Consider the following 18,405-nt stretch of genomic DNA (forward strand, 5'->3'; position numbering starts at 1 on the left):
CGAACGCAGGAATTCGTTTTTGATATTTATTAAGTTTTATTGACCTATAGACCGCATTCAGCAGATTTTTGCGGTGAAGGATTTTTACTTACTTCGAACTTACTGTTCGATGACTGACATTTTTTAGAATTTTTATATTGAAAGAGCAAAACAGCTATTCTAGTTAATTATGTGACAAAGATTGGAATCTGTACATTGGCGTCATCTGAATCAGCTAACTTCTGACAGTTTGATTAGAAATGATTTCAATTTGTATCATATATTTTATTCTGAAACTTTATCTTCTTTCGACCGACTCCTTGATGTTGCGGATAAAAACCTTTGCCATCAAATTGTGACAGCGCCAAAACTTGCAATTTAATTTAATCTGTCCTGAAGCGTTACTCTGGAAAGATTCAAAATGTGGCGTGGCACCCCATTTTTTTTCACTTTTGCTTGGGGTGTTTTACGAAATTTACAATTTTGGACACCAACAATAGTTGAAATTAACTTTGAAACTTTCAACTAACAAAACCGAAAAAAGAATCATGACGGAATGTTGAGGAGTAAGTAGAATAGTGTAAATAAGGAGAATAAGTTCCTTTTCTGGCTTCATTTTTGAACGATTTTTACCTTTCCATTTTTGAGATCCATTAGAAAAAAATGAGACCCTGTTATTCTTTCGTTTTCATTCAATGAAGTGGTCTCAAGATCCATTTTTTATAATTTACAAAAAGCTCCAATTATCCAATTCAGTTTTTTTGTGAGATCGCACGAAGCAGTTATTTTGATCTAGTGGAACAGCTTAGAATTTACTTTGTAATATTCGTGTTTCAGTTTAATTAACCTCCTCAGAAATATTTGCGATTACGCGCTCGCATTATAAAATTTTCATAGTTTGTGCCTTGGACAACTAATGCTGAAAATAAAACGAATTTCAGAGAGAAAAATCGGAAATCGCATTCACTAAAACGGATATGAATTTTGAGCGGTTGATGCAAACTAGAATATTATTCGTTATTTTGAAAAACAATTTTCGACATTAGCACGTACAAATACATAATTCTAAAAAATGTCTTTCGATGTGCGGGTTCGGGAAAAATCCTCTCAGATCAACTACCAGGATCAAAATCTGTACGGAGGGATCATACGTTTTGTTCAAAATCTATTTTATTTGCAGAGACACACAGATTAACCATGATGTTCTTCACATCAAATCCAGCACTTATTCCAATTGATAACAAAGTATGAAATCTGAAAAACATTTTATTATTCCAGCGAATACATGTTCTCAATCCAAATCTATCTGCCCATAAGATTATAACATGAATGAAAGTTTCCGGATCAGCAATGTGATATTTCAATGTAATCCGTATAAGATTCACTGGCATCAGATAAATTCATCAGTTGGATCAAAGAGATTCTTTTATATTTTTTGTTCTTCTTAATCCTAATGTTTATCGCGAGAACAATGATACGTCATGTTATGAAATAGCTGTGAAGAGACATCATAGCTACTTACTGCACTTGAAGTAGAAATGTGCATAGGCTTCACCGATGAAATTTCTATATTTACTAAAACTCAATGAAATTAAGACAACGACGTTTCTAACAAAAGTAATCGGTACTAAATACAAACCTACGAAATACAAGCCTACTAAATACAAGTGTTAAACCAGATTGAATGTTGTATCTGAATTTAGAAAACTCTCAGCTATTGAATTTTTTCATAAAACGGTGAAAACCACTAACACAAGTTCAAGCTGTGCTGGTGATTATAGAACCATATATAGAAGGAAACGATCAAAGGCACATGTATAAAGTCTATTTTTGAAATCTGTGGTCAAAGCTTAATGTTAGTGGAGGATACAATAGAGATATCAGAGAACCAAAACCCTGAAATTTCTACCCGATGCCATGTCCGTCGTTATATTATAATAAACCAACTCGTGGAGCACTTGTGGTGTATGCAAGGCTACAACGTCATCAACATTGTGATTTTAATGAGTTGGATCTGATTCCATTCAACCGGAAAAGGGCATAGCACTATTACGTTTTTTTTTTCTGAAAAAATATTATGTAAAATATTGTAGCGATACTTTTCGTAAAGTTACTCAAAACATTCAAAACATCGAATCGCGCGTTTTGCTCTTTTTCTTGTTTTTTATTCAAACGTTCATTTTAACATATCGAGTGTCAAAATAACTGACGTGAAGTCTAGAACATTTACATCAAAGTTTCCGGATTAAAAATTTGATCTCTTACTGTACTCCGAATTAGCAAAACTGATATCAGACGATCTTATCAGTTGTATCAACCAGATTCTTGCGTTTGTCCCACATTCTCTATAATCCGACTGTCTGGCACAAGAACATAGAAGATTCATTCTGCAGAACTTGCAGCTGTTGAGAACGTTCCACTTCCAAGTCCGACACGCTCTGAAAACCGGAAACTGACATATCCATTTCAATATCCGAACTGCCAGGTTGAACCACGGGTAGTTTCCGGAGATTCAACTGAACGACTGAACCGGAAATAGGTCCGAAACTTTTGTTCTCCTCAAACCACGTGCAAACTCTTTTAAATTATAAGACAAAGCGCTTCACTGGGCTCCTCTCTTTCAGGCAAGTGCCAGGCACATTCAGGGCACGGCTGCGCCAGTGTATATATATTCCTCTCTTCAGAACACCTTATCTCTGTTCTCTTCTCGCGTGCTTACACGACTTCTCCTTTGGCTGCGCTTTTTTTGGACAAGCATGTTTTGCCACTGATTTCAAAAAATGCTGGAAGATCACCGAAAAAGGAGTTGGCTACAAAAAAATCATAAAAAAATAAAAGGGCCTGTGGGAGAATGAAAAGGTCACACAAAAAATATAATGGTCCCTAGAGGAAAAAAAACATATCTCTAACTTTGAATTTTGTGTCTTAGATCTCTCATTTAAAGTTAAAAACGATCAATGGGAGAATGTTGTAGATTATGTAAAAATCAATTGGATGGCAGATACCATCTGACAAATGTTGAACAAGAGAGGGTGAGAGGAGAGGAGATCTCATTTTTCAGAAACACCCAGTTGGCAAATAACTATTGCTTATTAGAAATTCCTACTGAGCACTAGAATTTTTTAGTAGTGTACAGTCCTCATACAATCTTTCAATTATCAGTTTGAGGTGGTTTGACGATCTATACATTTTTATGATCTACGCATTCAATGATAAGCCACTTGCACTTTCTGAATTATTCACCTGAAAATGTAATGGCTCCCTTAGCCTCAATCTCTAAGATCTTAATGTTTCATTGATCTTCCTGCCTATTTTGTCGCTTATGCCCCGCTGATTCTTGGTACATCACCGAGTTGCGCGTGCCCACGGGATTGAGATCATAAACTATACAATTTCTCTTATTTCTCTACCACCTCTTCGCATTCGACTTCTGCACCAAAGAGCTTTCCTTCCTCCACATCGCCCCGCCTCTTCCTCCTCTATCTTCCGCTCAAGAGAGACTCCGCCCATTTTTAGCCTCTTTTTAAGAACAGCGTTCTAAGCTCTACTCTGCATCACTTCGGAGTCAGCCCCACGCTTTCGAGAAGTCCTATCCACTTCTCCTCCTTCTCTCACCATGTTCTCCAGAACTGCAATTCTCGTCTCTGTCTTTGTCATCGCCACCTCGGGCTTCAGTGCCCGTCCATCATCCAAAAACACGGTCCAAGACGCCCATGAGCAGCTCACCAAGAAGATCCGGTGCTGAGAGCCAATTGAGGAGAACATTGCTGGAAACCAATTCTCTGGAGAACACCAACTGAGCGAGCCGATATATGAGCTCTGCTCCTACATGCCGGACCCAAAGGATTTCAACAAAGGATACGTCAACGGCGTCGACATGGATTCCGACGACTACACCAACGTCCTCCACTTCTTCCACATCACACACCCAAGACTTGCCATGCTCAATGTCTGTCTTCAAGAGGTGAGTTACAAAAATTCCCTTCAGAGAAAGATATCTTATTTTTTTCATTTTCAGGCTTACCAATTCCATGCCACCGGACGTCCATCCCAGACATCAATTCGCTGCTTGTGTAAGAGAGACGGTTGCAATCTGCCGAAGGGTTTAACTACGTTCCTGGACTTCAACAAGCTTCCAATGCCAGAGACATCGTTCTAAATGAATCTCGTTCATTGCCGTCATTTTCTTTATCCCTACCCCCCCCCCTCTCCCTTCCTCATCCCCGAAATTTTTTGGTTCAAGATAATGTTACACTACTCTTTTCCAAACATTCTTTTTCTGACACCGTGATACTAATAACTCGAATTGAATAAAGATAAGTTAACAGAAAATCTGGTTTTTTCATGGGAAGCTGGCTTAGATTATTTAGGAACACATTCAAAAGTTTCATTTTGTCGACAACGGAACCAGCCGCTGGAGTCACTTTGAAAGTGCAGAAATCTGAAAAAAAAATTTCGATACTTGTTCCTCTTGGTTCAACAACAAATGAAATTTCACATGAGATACTCCTGAAGTTTTTTAATTTTGAAAAATCTGAAGTTTCGGAAATTATCTAAAAAATCGCACCTGGGAAAAATATGAATGGAGAATTTTGATAGTTGCATAGAACATAAAATTCAGAACTTTAATATATAATCAAGAAATGGATGGTCCAGGTAAGTTTTTGAGAAATAGTGTCAACATTTTTGAAAATTATGTGGATTTGAAATATTGTTCTTCAAAATTTTTGAAAATTGCTAAACAAATCAGATGACATAGGCAACTTGCCTCACTCAATATGTATGGGTCTTTCCTTAGTCAGCCCATGAGACACCGTATTTGATTTCAACGAATATGCATCTATATTTATTTCGTTTTTATGAATGAGTTTTCTGTATGTTATATGCTTCGTTTTGCGGTAACCTATCTCTATTTCCTCGCATTTTAACCAATGTGTCGTGCACCCAGCGCCATCACTCTCGTTATACTATGCAATAATCAATGGGAATATGGATCGCCGTGTCACATTTACCAACAGTCATACAAACGCTTCTTGTCACTCTGCTTCCTCGGATGACCTGTGTCTCATAATCTTCCATTCTCTTTTTCCCTGCATACTAACCAGGAGGGAGAAACGCATCTCTCGATGGAGTCTTGCAACGAACAGTCTTGGGCTGCTCGCTTTCTCATCATTGCTTTCTCATCTTTTTGTGTCCTGTTTTCGGTGCTTTCTGCACATTAAAGTAACGTGTTTCTCGCATATCAGCAATATTTCAATTGGTATCTGCATCGAACCTATATCTCTCGCTGTACTGTAAATCGTAGAGAAATAGCCTTTTTTAATTTTCCAGAAATCGTCATTTTTCCCGACATCTCAACGATGGAAATTTTCGACCCTCCTCCGTTTGTGAAAATTTTCACCAGTTTTTTAAAGATAGCCATACTTTTCGTTCCACTCAGTGAGTTCAATCTACAAAAATTACTTTTAATAATGTTTATTACAAAGGAAATTCAACACTTGCGAACACAGAATTTGATTGAAGTTCAAGGAAAGATGAAAAATAGTCTATCGAAGAAATTCTAAAAATGTTAGAATTCGCTCGCCAGCTTCAGCAAAGTTGTAGCACTTTCCCTCTTTTGAAACGTCTGTTTTTGCACAGAAACGTGTATTTGGTACTGAAACTAATACATATAACCCCGCAAAGACTGGCGGGCGAATTCTGATAAATTCCAGAATTGTGCAGATAAGTTATTCTTACCCTATTCTGAAATTTTCATCAAAATATGTTTTTACAAGGTGTTTAAGGCCCCTTGTTAGTCATAAAAGTTTAAATAATGTAAAAACTTATTTAGTTCATCTGACCCGCTTCTCGATTCCAGATCTCATTGAACCACTTGCCGAAATCCCAGAAACCGCTCATTGCACAAATATCGATCAAGCTAGAGCAAACATAAAAAATATAAACTTTCTGGTAATGACAAAAACGTTATTTTCTGTTCTCAAACAGTTTTCTTTCAGGTGCCGCAAATATCATTTCTTTTGAAAATTGTTCTATGGAATCTATTTTCCTCTATGCTTGCTGATATGATGGTTCAAATGCGACGATTGACTAGAATCCAATTTTTGTTTCTTTACCATAGTTTGGCGTTGATAAGTTTCATTGCCTACATGTCGTCACAAGCCATATTATTTTATTATGGTGAGCAAACGATAGTGGAAATTATTCAAGTTGACGTTTTTTTTAGATACGAATCTCTTCTGGGATCTTCCCATTGATTGCAAGGAGATCATGCCCAAAGAGAACTCGAATTCGATATTTTATTTTTTCGTTTTCAAAATTATGCTATTTTTTTTCATTATGGCCATTTCCGACTTCTACCCTCTCAAAGACGGTAGTTTTGTCGCTGCTCTCGTTGTAGTTATTGTCTGGAAACTGGTTGGGAATAACATACGATTTGATTTACACAATGAAAAACTTTTCAGGACACAGCTCTTCTGGGTTTCCCGAACGAGAACCAAAGACCAAATAGTCCTCAAGAAGCAAATGAGGTAATACCACAGTGGTTTATTTTAAGTTTCAACAAAAACGGTTTTTAGTCTCCCGAGCGTTTGATTAATGGAATAAGAGAACGTCGTGTAAACAATAGTCAAGCAGCGAGACGTTGTGGAGCTAGAAGACGTGTTCAAACTCGAAATCAACAACGAGCTAGGAGAAATGGACCACCACCAGCATATGAGGAGGTGAACTTTATTCTAAATGCGCAGAACTTATAAAATGTATTTCCAGATCCAACAAGGAGCACACACCAATGTTCCAGAGCAATCATCACAAGAGCACTCTCCGATGGTAATGAATAAAGTCATAAGAATAAAATTAAATTAGAACTTCATAGGAACAAGAAGCGCCTCCAGCATATGAACAAGTTTCCCAAGATGGCGCGCCACCACCATATGAGGTAATACTTATTGCACCGAATCATTTATGAAACGTAATTTTTGGAGGTTGCGGACAACAACGTCATGGTCATTGGTATATGGTACCCACGAGACAACAATCAAAGAGAGGAAGCTGACAGAAACTAGAAAGCTATTTTCAGCATGTGCTTTTCATCTTTTTTGAATGCAGCTGTTCATTTTTGGTCAATTTCTATTTATCCACCCCCCCCCCCCCCACCACCTTTCTTTATTGCCCACACTTTTTCTAAAGATCTTTTAGTGGGGTTTTCTGCCACCAGAGTTGATTTGTGATCTTGTGATTTGAGAATATTTACCACTGCCCGTTTTTGTGTTTTCGTTGTTTCTGTTATATTAGTCCAGAACTTTTGTCTACCAGTTTTCGTAAGTTTTGATTGTGATAATTCTTTAGGGATATGGAAATGCTTTGTTTTATTGGTATTCGTAATAAATTCAATAAAAGTATTGGTTTTTAAAATTGGTTTTCAGGCAGGTAATTTTGATTAAATCAATCATGAAAAAAAAATTAAGGCTGGAGGTGTAACAAAGAGAATACCGTTGAAACATTCCACAATGTTTTAAAGATATAATTTATTGAAGATAAAATGTGATGCCGGGAACGGGGGTTTGAATTCGAAAATTTCTTAAAATTCTAAAAAAAATTCGGAATATTTCTGAAAGATATTGTCAGAAAAGAATACTAATCGGAGTATTTTTTTTTTCTTGGAATTAGAGCTTTTTGTGAATTTCCGAATCCCGAATTTTGAAATTTTGAATGAATTTTCGACATTCCAAACATCCCTGGATAAAAAATTGTTCGGCGCACTGGATTTGCAGCTTTTATATTGTCCGTTTCTTGTTTATCTAATTTTTGAATTGTACTTGTTGTCCTCTTCTTCTCACCATTTGCAACCATATCTTTTTCTCACCATATAAAAATGGTTGCACTACCACTATTGGGAATATCACAAATATTTGAAAGAGCAATCATTAGATCGCGTAAGAATATTCCCAACCATCACACATGTCAAAATTACTGTTCAGGTAGAGCGAAGGACCGATATGGGAATGTTTTATCCAATTCGTATCAATGGAGAAATAAGATGGGAGTGTTACATTTTCTAAATATCCTGTCAGTTAGGGTTCATGCACACGTGTATTGAAAAAAGCAACCTTTTCTTCATCATCCGCGTCTCTTTATTCCAAAAACGTCGGTGTTGCCAAGAGTACACATTAAAATAATGTTCCCTTCCTCTTCATCCAAAGCGAACTCTCTTCGCTAGCAGAAAATTGAGCGGTAATTCCTACTCTGCTTCCCCCACCCGATTTCCCTTTTTGGCACATCCCGTTTTTTTCTTCGGAAGATTTATTTTTATTTTTTTTTCGATGTTCTTGTTTTAGTGGTTATTGCTCTCCTGGTTTCAATAAATTGTAGTTGATTGTAAGATCCGATATTCTGTCTGGAATTTCCAGCCATTGGTGGTGTAAGAATTCAAATATTTCAAGACACCCAAATTGCTTCTGAACGCTGTCACAGGTACACTTTCGAATTTTAATGTGGGAACTACTTGCGGATAATTCTTTGTGGTTCATGCTTCCTTGTCGGCTTTTGCATTCATATCTTTGATAGAAAGATTGTACTAAATTAATTCAACGGCATCTGATTCTTTATACAATGCCCGTTTTTTCATCACCATGGTGGCTCTTGTTTTTTTTCTTCGATTCTCTCGTTTTCCTTTTATCTCGTCTTATCAGTATGCAAATGTATGTGCCTTCATCCATATACATACCGAACGCAATAGACCGATTCACGTCTGGGCGCCGGGACGTACATCATTCCCTTCGATCGAACAACCCCAGATATTTTACTGTTGTCCCCCACCTTGTGCGCGTACTCTTTTCTGCTCATTTCAAGACCACACGACACAAGCGGATACATAGAGTTGTTAGTACTAAAAAGGTATCATTTGGGTATCTTTCCTCGTTTAATAATGTCACGGACCTGTGTGCCCTTTAAATGCATGAAAATCTTTTTTAAATATTTCCCCATACATCTACCACCTGCCTTGCGTCCATCTTTCATCGCGCCCATTATGAGTACAAAATAAGCATTTATGACCTATTTTCGTTTGTATGAGTGAGCAAATTCTCGTCTCTCTTCTTTTTTCGAGCCTTTAAAAGGATTCATTGAGCTATTCATTTTCCCATTTTGCTCTCCCATCTTCTCTGGTAGTCGCTTCCTTTGTGTTTCTCAGTTCGTAAAGGTACAAGATGGAGAAAACGTTCCTCCAACGCCTACCGCACATTGTATCTTCTTTTGTGTGTATCTCGTTTACACCTACGATGTTTCATTTTTCTGAAAAAAATATTGATTTTTCAGGTATGGACTACCCGTTACCGTACAATCACTTGGTTGAGCTTATGCTTGGAACTTTTGTGGCAATTGGTAATTACATTCCACTAAGTGAGTACACTATAAAACTTTTTGTGTTTTATTGATTCAAAAACTACAAAAAGAGGAGGAGGATTAGTTATGTGTTAAAAGGATTGGTCAAAGATATCAAATTGATACTAGGTTATAACGGTCCAAGGTGTGCTCAGATGATCCTAGCCGCTTTTTTTACTGATTAGCAAGCCAACACTCATATCTTATTTTAGCTTTCATTGATAGCAATGTTAACATTCCCGCCGTTCTCAATTGCACCGCCAATGCCGAAATCGCTCGAGCCAAAATTATTGCTATAAGTGAATTGGTATCCACAAATGCAATGATTATTCTTGATCTCGGATTTTCAGAAGCCTGTAATTGGTTTTTATCAGTTCTGGATCATGTTCGCCTGCATTTCGACCATCCAGGTTTATTTCCTTGCCAAACAAAGGAGACTCAGAATGAGTGCATTCCAGTTTTGGTACTACTGGGGAGCTATAGGTTCCTTCTTCTATACCTTAGGATTGGCCATTGCCATTTGGAGAATAGGTATAAATACACAGAATCACCAAGGTTTATTTATAAGTTTCCTGTTCAGATGTCTATCCTTTATGTGATGCACTTGTAATGACAAGCTGTCCCAATCTTGCCAAACAATTCCATCAGAATCTCTGGTGTTTTGTGATTTTCAAAGCATTCTCCATCTTGTCAGTCTTGCACCTTAAATATCCATTTCGAATGGGGTTTGACATATGCACGCGGATTTCGGAGTTCATGATCAGTCGTCGTATTCATTTGGAAATATCAGAACTGCCTGATGGATTTCAAAGCTTGTTTTCTGATTTTCCGCCATTGCCTCCCCCTTTGCCACCAACGGTAAGTGACACAAAAAACCGAAAAGCATCATGTTCGAATCTCAAAAAGAGATTAAAACACATATAAAAATATTTACAGCCCATTGAGCCACCACCAGTGTACGACGAAGCGATATTGTTACCTTCAGGAAATCCACCAGAATACAAGGTATCAAAAATAGTTTTTTGAAAGAAATTACCAGTTTTCAGGAATTATATGAAGCTGCAGACACTTCAAATGAAGTCAATACTTCTCAAGAATCTCTCCCAGCTTATTCTCAATCCATGAACGATTTATCCAATAGACCACCAGCTTATGAGGTAGAATTAAAGAAAGATGCCTGATAAAATGCAAAACTGAGATTTCAGGAAGTCCAAGGAATGATCAGCGCAAGTCCGTCGGTTCGCCACCAAACGATTCAACGCGTTCGGCAAACATTATGTCAGCCATCCATCAACAGTCCATCCACTTCGAGACAATACTTTGGACATACGGATACGGACAGAGACTAGCCATTATTTTGAAATTAAAAGTTTTTCTGCTCTTTCCTGACCCTACCAACAATTATTTGTCGGCTACCACCGGCCAAAATGTTCTTATTCATTTGCGATCACAGATCTATTTCGTGCTCGTTCTAACATGCGGTTTACCTCATAATGTTCCACTTTAGTTTCTCATTTCTAAAATCCAATTTCCTTCTACTATTTTTTCTAATAAATGCAACTGTTAATTTTCAAATAAAAACTAGGCATTTTCAGATGTTTAGATTTTTTGAATTCGGCGGAACAGAAAACACTTTCTAATTTCTTAATTTTTCTTTTGAAGATAGAGCATGAGACATTTGTAGGGTTGGCTATGGGGCAAAATGGGACGATCCCCGCCCCCGCCCCCTTGCGCCTCGGGCGCTTGTAACTTTCAGGGTAACCTAGTTGAGTACCCTGAAGCGCAAAAAATAATTTGAAAATGAAGTTATTGTTTCATACAACAACCAATTTTTTCAACAGAGCGAATCCCAGACCCGTTTTCGGGGGCTCCAGAATGAAGCGGGGAGCCCTGTTGCCAACCCTAGACATTTGCAATATTCTTCTTATTTCTAAACACGACCTAATGAAACAATTGAATACACACAGAAAGGACACTGTGGACTATTCCCCAAGAATGGGTAGGTATGTTCTGCCGGCCCCTCGTTGTGTTTTTATGCTCGTTTCCCGCAGAAAAAATGACGACAGCTTCTTCTATTCGTGCTCCCTTCTCTCCGCCTGAAATGAATCGGTAGAAAAAATATGTGAGTAATGAGTAAGCAATTTATATACACACCGTATACATTTTTCTGCCCTGGACCCAATTTCCTTTTTTTGACAGGTTTCTCTTCCAGGTGATGAATGCTCCATGTTGGATAAAGAACTACATCTTCAGTCTTGAGATTTTTTTCAGATATTGCCGGAGAAGACTGAAAACTAATAGAATCTTGGGAATAGAGCGAAAAACACTATTCGATAATAGAAATGAAAATATTACTTCAGCTTGTGTGGTCTGAGGATTACAGTAACAGTCGTCTATTCTTAGGAATCAGAATAACCATTAAAGGATGCGAGACAGCAAAACGGATTTGAAATAAGTTATCGTATCGCGCTGCGCTTATGTAGGTAATCGGTCGGCGCCCGCGTAGCTAACGCGGCGCTGCACCCCTGAGCTGTTCATCATGAGTTCAATTCCTCATAGGTGCCACTAGGCCAAATATCAGGAAAACGTTTTTTTTTTAAAATGTCTGTCCTCCTTTCATTTTGTGAAGTATTTCATTGTTCAAACGATTATGGGCATACTTGTCAACAGGACAGTCTGATCAGTAATGGACATGGAGATTGAAAATGCAACAGAAAACGGGAAAATTTTTGAGTCCCCTAACCGAGGATAATCGGATTGATTCTTTCGGAGAATCACGAGTTTCGAAATTTCGGAAATTCAGTATATTCCGATTTTCAAAATTTTGAAATTTCCCGTCACAAAAGCGCGAAAAATTAGTGAAAAATTGAAACAAAGTTTTCGGAAACGTAAGAAGAATTTTATATAGAAAACAGTCGAATTTCAACTTTCGAAATTTCGAATTCCGTTTCAAATATCCCTGCCTCCTAACTATAATTTGGGCAACCTCTGTTCTCTTTTAAAAAATGATTTCTAACTGACATCTTTTCGTTCTACAAGCAGATCCCTGAAAAATGTTCACTAATGAGGAAGTCATTTGTAATCCTCTAGTATTCTCTTCTTGACAGTTCGGGCCTCCAAATGACAAATTAGGAGTACCGGGTAGTGCTCTCTCTTTTTCTGCCCTTGCTTTCCCTGTTTTTCGAGTAGTGGTTCAGTGACAAATCGGAAAATTATACTAGCGATTTCTTTTTTTACAGATAGACCGAATTCGCCAATCTCGACTTTTCTCTCTCAAAGCATTCTGATATCAAAAACACACTACAAAAAACAGCTGATATATAGTCCCACAGTGAGGGTGCCAAAATTTTGGGTCTGTTGAGGTACAAAACAATTTAGGGGTACAAAATGCAAATGAGGATACAGAATAGCGGAAGAATTCGAGTTTTGTACTTCCGAATCGTGGATTTTGCACCACTAAATTGCTTTGTACCCCGTTGTACCCCAGGAAAGACAGTGAGATTTCCAAAGGAGTTTTTGAAGATTTCACAATCATTTTTTACACAGATGCATGCAATATTATTCCATTATTAAATGAGTTTTTTTTTTTAAATTTAAAACTGCTGTTCGTTTTTATCGAAAATTATTCTGGGAATTCCACAGTTTGACAGAAGTTTGTTAAAAAACGTTCTTGCTCAAAAACTTGTTCAATTTCGGGAAAATTGATAAATTTTGATGAATTTTGAACATGAAGTCACCATATTGTTTATGAAAACGCTTCGAATGAAATGTAAGAAAAATAGGAGAGTCAAAGTAATAGGTGGAATACCTACAAACAATAAAGGGCTCGCTTTTCTAATAATGGCTTTACGGTAACAAAAAAACCAAAACTGACAGAGCTACAGATTTTTTTAAATTAGAGGACACATCAAGAGAGTAAAGCTCCGTGCAATTCTGAATCAAAAATGACACTAGGCGACCTGATTTAATATTTTCAACACTTTTCTCGCTCGCGTGCCATGAAAGAATGTGCACGCGGTCAATATCGTTTCCAAATACAATTATTTGTTCTTTTTGTTGTTTTTCATCAACACCTCTTCTTTTTCAACTATTTTATGGAAGGAACCGAATTTAGAACGGTAGCTCTGTTCACATAATCTAGACAACCGGAATCATGTTTTTTGTTCTGAAACTAAACTTTGACTATTTAAGTCATCCTTACCAATTTTCTAAAATAAAAAAATAGTGAAATGCATTTGAAGATACACAGTTACAAAACTTTTTTGCTGAAAACATGGTTTCACTGAATTTTTAAAAATTGGAAAAAAAGTCCTTTCAAATTGTGGTTTTCTTGCTCAATCTCACCCGTCTCGTTTCCAATTTTAATTTTAGCGCTTCAATAAAAATAATTCTGTTTCTACAATTTTCCAAGATTTTCACAAGATGGATAACGAAGAATACCACTCTTTCTGCTCTCGTTGCTACATCATTGTCCTCTCAGCGCTCACTGCCGTTTTGCGGCTCATCGGTGTGATAATGTTTTGTAAGTTAACAGGACCGTCAGGACTCTTCACAGAAAAAAAATGATGACTTAGGTGTGTGTTTACAGGTATTGATGAGATCTACTACCCACAAAACCGCTCTGAAGGAACTTATCCAGTTACAATCTATTTACAGAACTTCAGAAAGCTTGAGAGACAGGTATATCCAATGTTTCTCAAAGTTTCTTATTCAAACAATGTTCAGGGGACGACTGCCATGGTGCTCAATAGCCTTGCGTTGTCGACTAACACATTCAGCTTCCTATTGGTCTTTTTGGTGGATTGTAAAAAATTGGAAAGTTTTAGTGCCTCGGTTATGAACTTTGTCGTTGTTATTCTAAATGCGATTGTTCACTTGATGGCAATCCAACTCATCGCACAGAACAGCGGTAACGAATTCGTAGCATCAGTGCATTATTTTACCACAGCCTCTTTTACAGACGCCCTGGTGGAGGCCATGCGTTTTCTCCAAATTCCGAATTCCGAGCAATTTAGTAGTAGCTGGGTGACCCGTATTAGCATCAATACCTTCTTATTTCTGATGCTGTTTCTCATTGACATCATCTGCTTACTGGTGATCTTTGTCGCGTCTCTGAGCTGGATGTGTTCTAATTGTGATGCTAGAGTGGCGCCACGTGAGGCTCCGATCCGTTATGTAGATTATACACCAGTAAAACCAGTAGGTAACCAGTAAAAGTACATGTTCATCAAATGTTTTTCCAGGAGGTTGAAGTTCAACTCGAAGTGTATGCCAACAATCTGACAAGAGTTTTGGAATCAACAGAATACTGCCGTTATCTACAAGATGAACTAGAAGTAAGTCTGAGAAGATCATCAGTTCATAGTACGTACTATGTTTTCAGTATGCTCGAGACAATGGGGTTGAACTGATTAATATGGAAGTAGTGAGAGAGTTTATTGAAATGGAGAGTATATATTCAACTCCACATGAACTTTCTCTCCCAACTGATTCCTCTTCTTCGACGGACCGTACTTCTCGTTCGATCACCCCAATTGATGAAGTTTTTGAAACCCTCAAGGCTTACAGTGTAGAGTCAATTCCAAGTAGCAGCGATTACACAGATTCGGACGACAATGAAGATGTAAATTTTTTATAACTAGCTAGGGTTGCACATTCCGTAGTTTCAGACTGTCAGCACACAAACTGAGTCTATCCAAATGAATCTACTCGCACATGCCGCGGTAGTTCATGCGGAAGAGTATGTACGATATGTGTACGCTCGTTCTGAAGCACTTGGATTACCCTACGAGGTGAGAGCGGGTGGTGAACAGTTGAATACTAGTTCTTGTTTCAGAGAGCTGAACACGAACTTGAACAATTGTCAGCAGTAGAAGAAGAAGACGAGGAAGAGGAAGAACTGGAACCACAAAAATGACCAGCTACAACCACGGAATAAGTTCTCTTCCAATTTTTTTTAGTATTCGTTATGTGTTTGCCGTTTATGTATGTATATCCGATTTCGTTTCATTGTTTCGCCCAAAAATCAGCTCTTCACAGTGTATCCTTCAAAATTAGTCAATATCAAAAAAAAATTTTCATTTTCAGCCGAAACAGTGAAAAATTATGAAACCCGCAGAAAAATTGCCAGCGATATTCGACTGTTTCTGAATTCGCATCTAAAATAATTAATGCTTCTCCCAGTACTCGAGCTTTCTTGCTAGCAAAATATAAGATATATGATCATTATACATTACCAGTAAAAAATTATTATGCAAGCCACCAGTCCGCAAAATAGCCAGTAGCTGATCGGTATCTCTTAGCTCTGTAGTTTTCAAGCTGTTTAACAACGATGTTTATCTCTGAATTATCATTGTACGACTTTTTCTTTTCTCCATAATGCCAAGAAACTTTTTCCCCAATGTTTCTGTTTTAATTTTCAATTTCAACTTTTCTTGAATGAAAAATTTTTTTGTATTACAATTTTATCATATTTATTAGTTTTTCTCTAGGGTTTGTTACCCTGAAATATTTTTTTCTCATTTTTTACCAGCTTTTATCAACAATTATTCTGAAGATGGATGATAGAAGTCGCAACAGAACGCTCTTGATTATATTAGGTTGACAGGAAAGTAACTGTCCCTTGTTTTAATTGTGAATAATACAAAAACCAGGTTAAGCCAAGATTAGCAGTATGCACCGTCGTGACCCATAGCATGTTGGCAACATTCAGGTATCTTGTGGATATCCCACCTCCAAAAGCGAGCTAGCCGCAGATCAAAGAATTCTTTTTTTTAGTTTTTTCTCACAAATGGTGCAAAATTCATAATCCTCTAGATGACTTCGCATATCTCCGAATAACCTTTAATTTGATAGAGTCAAGTCGGGACTATAACTAGGTGAGGGAGAACCGTATCGCTGAAGCGGCTCAGGTCTGACTTGCCTGTCGTTAAAAAATGAAAAAAACCGCATGTTCACGGAAAGTCACGTCGTTCCTCAGCCGCTTTGGCTGGACGGTTCTCCTTTACCCCTGTGAAAGTTCTGATTTTGTTTTATCTGATTATTGGTTATTCAAAGATATACGACTTCATCTGGAGCGTAAGGACTTTAACATTATCGATGAGAAAAAAATGTGCTACAGTAATACTTTGATTCGCGCCCAGCCGGCTTTTGGAGGGATGGTATCCACGAGTTACCTAAATGTTGACAACATGTTGTGGATCACGACAGTACATACTGTCAATCTTGGATTAATCTTATTTTTGTTTCATTTACTAATGAAAAAATGGACAGTTACTTTCCTGCCAACCTAATACTACAAATCTCTCTCAGCATTAGTAGCATTTTTGCCTGAGTAAATATTTTTTTCAAAATTCGCTTCAAGTTGCAGCTCTTCATAATTATTTGGATTTGTCTAAATTCTATGAAGTACGACCCCGACTTCGTCCCCCCATACAACTGCACAAATGCTCCACAATTTCCTGAACTGTTCATAACTATGGCCATATTGGTGCGAACAATGACTTCGAAATCGAATATAACGTTTTTATTTTCAGAGAATGAAACTTTAAACTTTGACAATCATGTCGTCAAAATCAGCAAATTTTAGAGCGAAACTTCTTTTCCAGCAAGGAAGAATCAGAGAGATGGATTCTGGACTTTGTGAACTACTTGTCTACTCTCTACAATTTGTACCAACTTATTCATACTATCTACAAGTACATTTTCTATTTTGGTAAGACGAACAACAACCGAACTTGGAATCTTGGGAATTCCGCAAATTTATGAAATTTTAGAACTGAGAGTAGGACCGGAATATTTCCAGCAAAAAAATTCAGAATGAATACTCCAAAATTACAAATATACATTTCTTAAAGGTTTTCATTGATGGAGTACTGATTACAAGTTTTCAGATTCAGTTGCATTCCCCTTCCGACTCATCTTCGAGAATTTCCTCACGAAATGCCGCGATATGCCCCAGTCTGTGGCTATCGATTTGCTGATGATGGTAGTTGTTATCATGCTTTTTGTGTAAAGTCGGTGCAATTTGTTATGCATACAAACAATCGGACCGTCTAGAAACTCTAATTCGTCGCAGCAAGTGAGAAGAGCGCCCAGCCAGACACATACGTCGTCGACGGTGAGGTGAGGTTTGGGATCACCAGTTGCGTCCTTAATCAGTAGTAGAGGCGCATAGAGGGGGAGATGTAACTTTTGAAGTTCGAAGTATTTCAGTTGAAAATTCGTCAACCACTCTAACTACTGAAGTCAATCCACACAAAAATTAGACCGCGTGTCATTCCCTATTTTTTTATTAGCCTGCCTCTTTTTTCAATCAGCAATGGTCCTGCTACTGACAAAATTTTGATGTCATCTTAAAAACAACTATAACTCTCTCAAGTTCACCAGCCCTATCCCAAAAAAACAACCAAAACTTAACTGTAAGATAATGATCAATTCGCAAATTCCTCAAATGTGCTTTCCTATATAACAACTCGAAAGTAATATCTTATTGATTTGCATGTCGAAAAAACTTTTATGTCTCCAGCCAACTCATCCGTGCTGTTCTTGGTTAACTTTCCCAAACACTGATGTTCTCAGTGGTTTTCGTTTATCACAAAAAAAGAACCTAATCGAATTTCAAACTTTGGTTTCAACGAGAATCATCATGGATACCGTACCAAATGGAGACATCGATTTGCGGACGCTTCAATTGATGATCTCTCCACTTTTGAAGCTATCGTGATTTTTGAGCGGCGCGCTCTGCCGCGGCAGAGGTTAATGATTCGTGCACTGATTCTAGCATAGATCACTTTTTCAGTTTCCTGCAACACAAACGAAGATGTTTCTGCCACACGGACATGCACTCGATTTCCGGATCACAATATAAGAAGGAGCGATTTTCAAAATTTTCAATTTTCATCCCAAATCACTTCGATTTCCAAAATTTCTGTGAAGTTTCAGTAAAATCACGTGAATTTCCAAAATCCCTGAACTCGAACCGTTCGAGTTCTGTGAAAAATCCCAGAAATTTCAACGTTCAATTTCTGTGAATCACGTAAAATT

At 37.6% G+C, this 18,405-nt stretch overlaps 4 protein-coding genes across 4 annotated transcripts; all 4 read left to right on the plus strand.

Annotated features, from left to right (window-relative positions):
* Nucleotides 1-3,808: 3,808 nt before the first annotated feature.
* Nucleotides 3,809-4,138, plus strand: CBG11035 (the record flags this gene model as incomplete). Its single annotated transcript, XM_002644983.2, has 2 exons — nucleotides 3,809-3,943; nucleotides 3,998-4,138. The coding sequence occupies 2 exons, from the start codon at nucleotides 3,809-3,811 to the stop codon at nucleotides 4,136-4,138; spliced, it is 276 nt and encodes a 91-aa protein (XP_002645029.2).
* Nucleotides 4,139-5,339: 1,201 nt separating this feature from the next.
* Nucleotides 5,340-7,043, plus strand: CBG27799 (the record flags this gene model as incomplete). Its single annotated transcript, XM_045239954.1, has 9 exons — nucleotides 5,340-5,418; nucleotides 5,813-5,931; nucleotides 5,979-6,159; nucleotides 6,206-6,396; nucleotides 6,444-6,509; nucleotides 6,558-6,701; nucleotides 6,748-6,807; nucleotides 6,854-6,916; nucleotides 6,963-7,043. The coding sequence occupies 9 exons, from the start codon at nucleotides 5,340-5,342 to the stop codon at nucleotides 7,041-7,043; spliced, it is 984 nt and encodes a 327-aa protein (XP_045099129.1).
* A 2,253-nt stretch (nucleotides 7,044-9,296) lies between these two features.
* Nucleotides 9,297-10,709, plus strand: CBG27800 (the record flags this gene model as incomplete). Its single annotated transcript, XM_045239955.1, has 6 exons — nucleotides 9,297-9,378; nucleotides 9,573-9,770; nucleotides 10,151-10,218; nucleotides 10,297-10,365; nucleotides 10,407-10,517; nucleotides 10,566-10,709. The coding sequence occupies 6 exons, from the start codon at nucleotides 9,297-9,299 to the stop codon at nucleotides 10,707-10,709; spliced, it is 672 nt and encodes a 223-aa protein (XP_045099130.1).
* Nucleotides 10,710-13,782: 3,073 nt separating this feature from the next.
* On the plus strand, nucleotides 13,783-15,277 carry CBG27801 (the record flags this gene model as incomplete). The annotated part of the gene is made up of 6 exons (XM_045239956.1): nucleotides 13,783-13,882; nucleotides 13,949-14,040; nucleotides 14,604-14,696; nucleotides 14,744-14,983; nucleotides 15,030-15,152; nucleotides 15,197-15,277. 6 exons carry the CDS (start codon nucleotides 13,783-13,785, stop codon nucleotides 15,275-15,277), a joined length of 729 nt encoding a protein of 242 aa, XP_045099131.1.
* Nucleotides 15,278-18,405: the final 3,128 nt, after the last annotated feature.

Source organism: Caenorhabditis briggsae, assembly GCF_000004555.2.
Source record: "Caenorhabditis briggsae complete genome, chrX, whole genome shotgun sequence".
NCBI lineage: Eukaryota > Metazoa > Nematoda > Chromadorea > Rhabditida > Rhabditidae > Caenorhabditis > Caenorhabditis briggsae.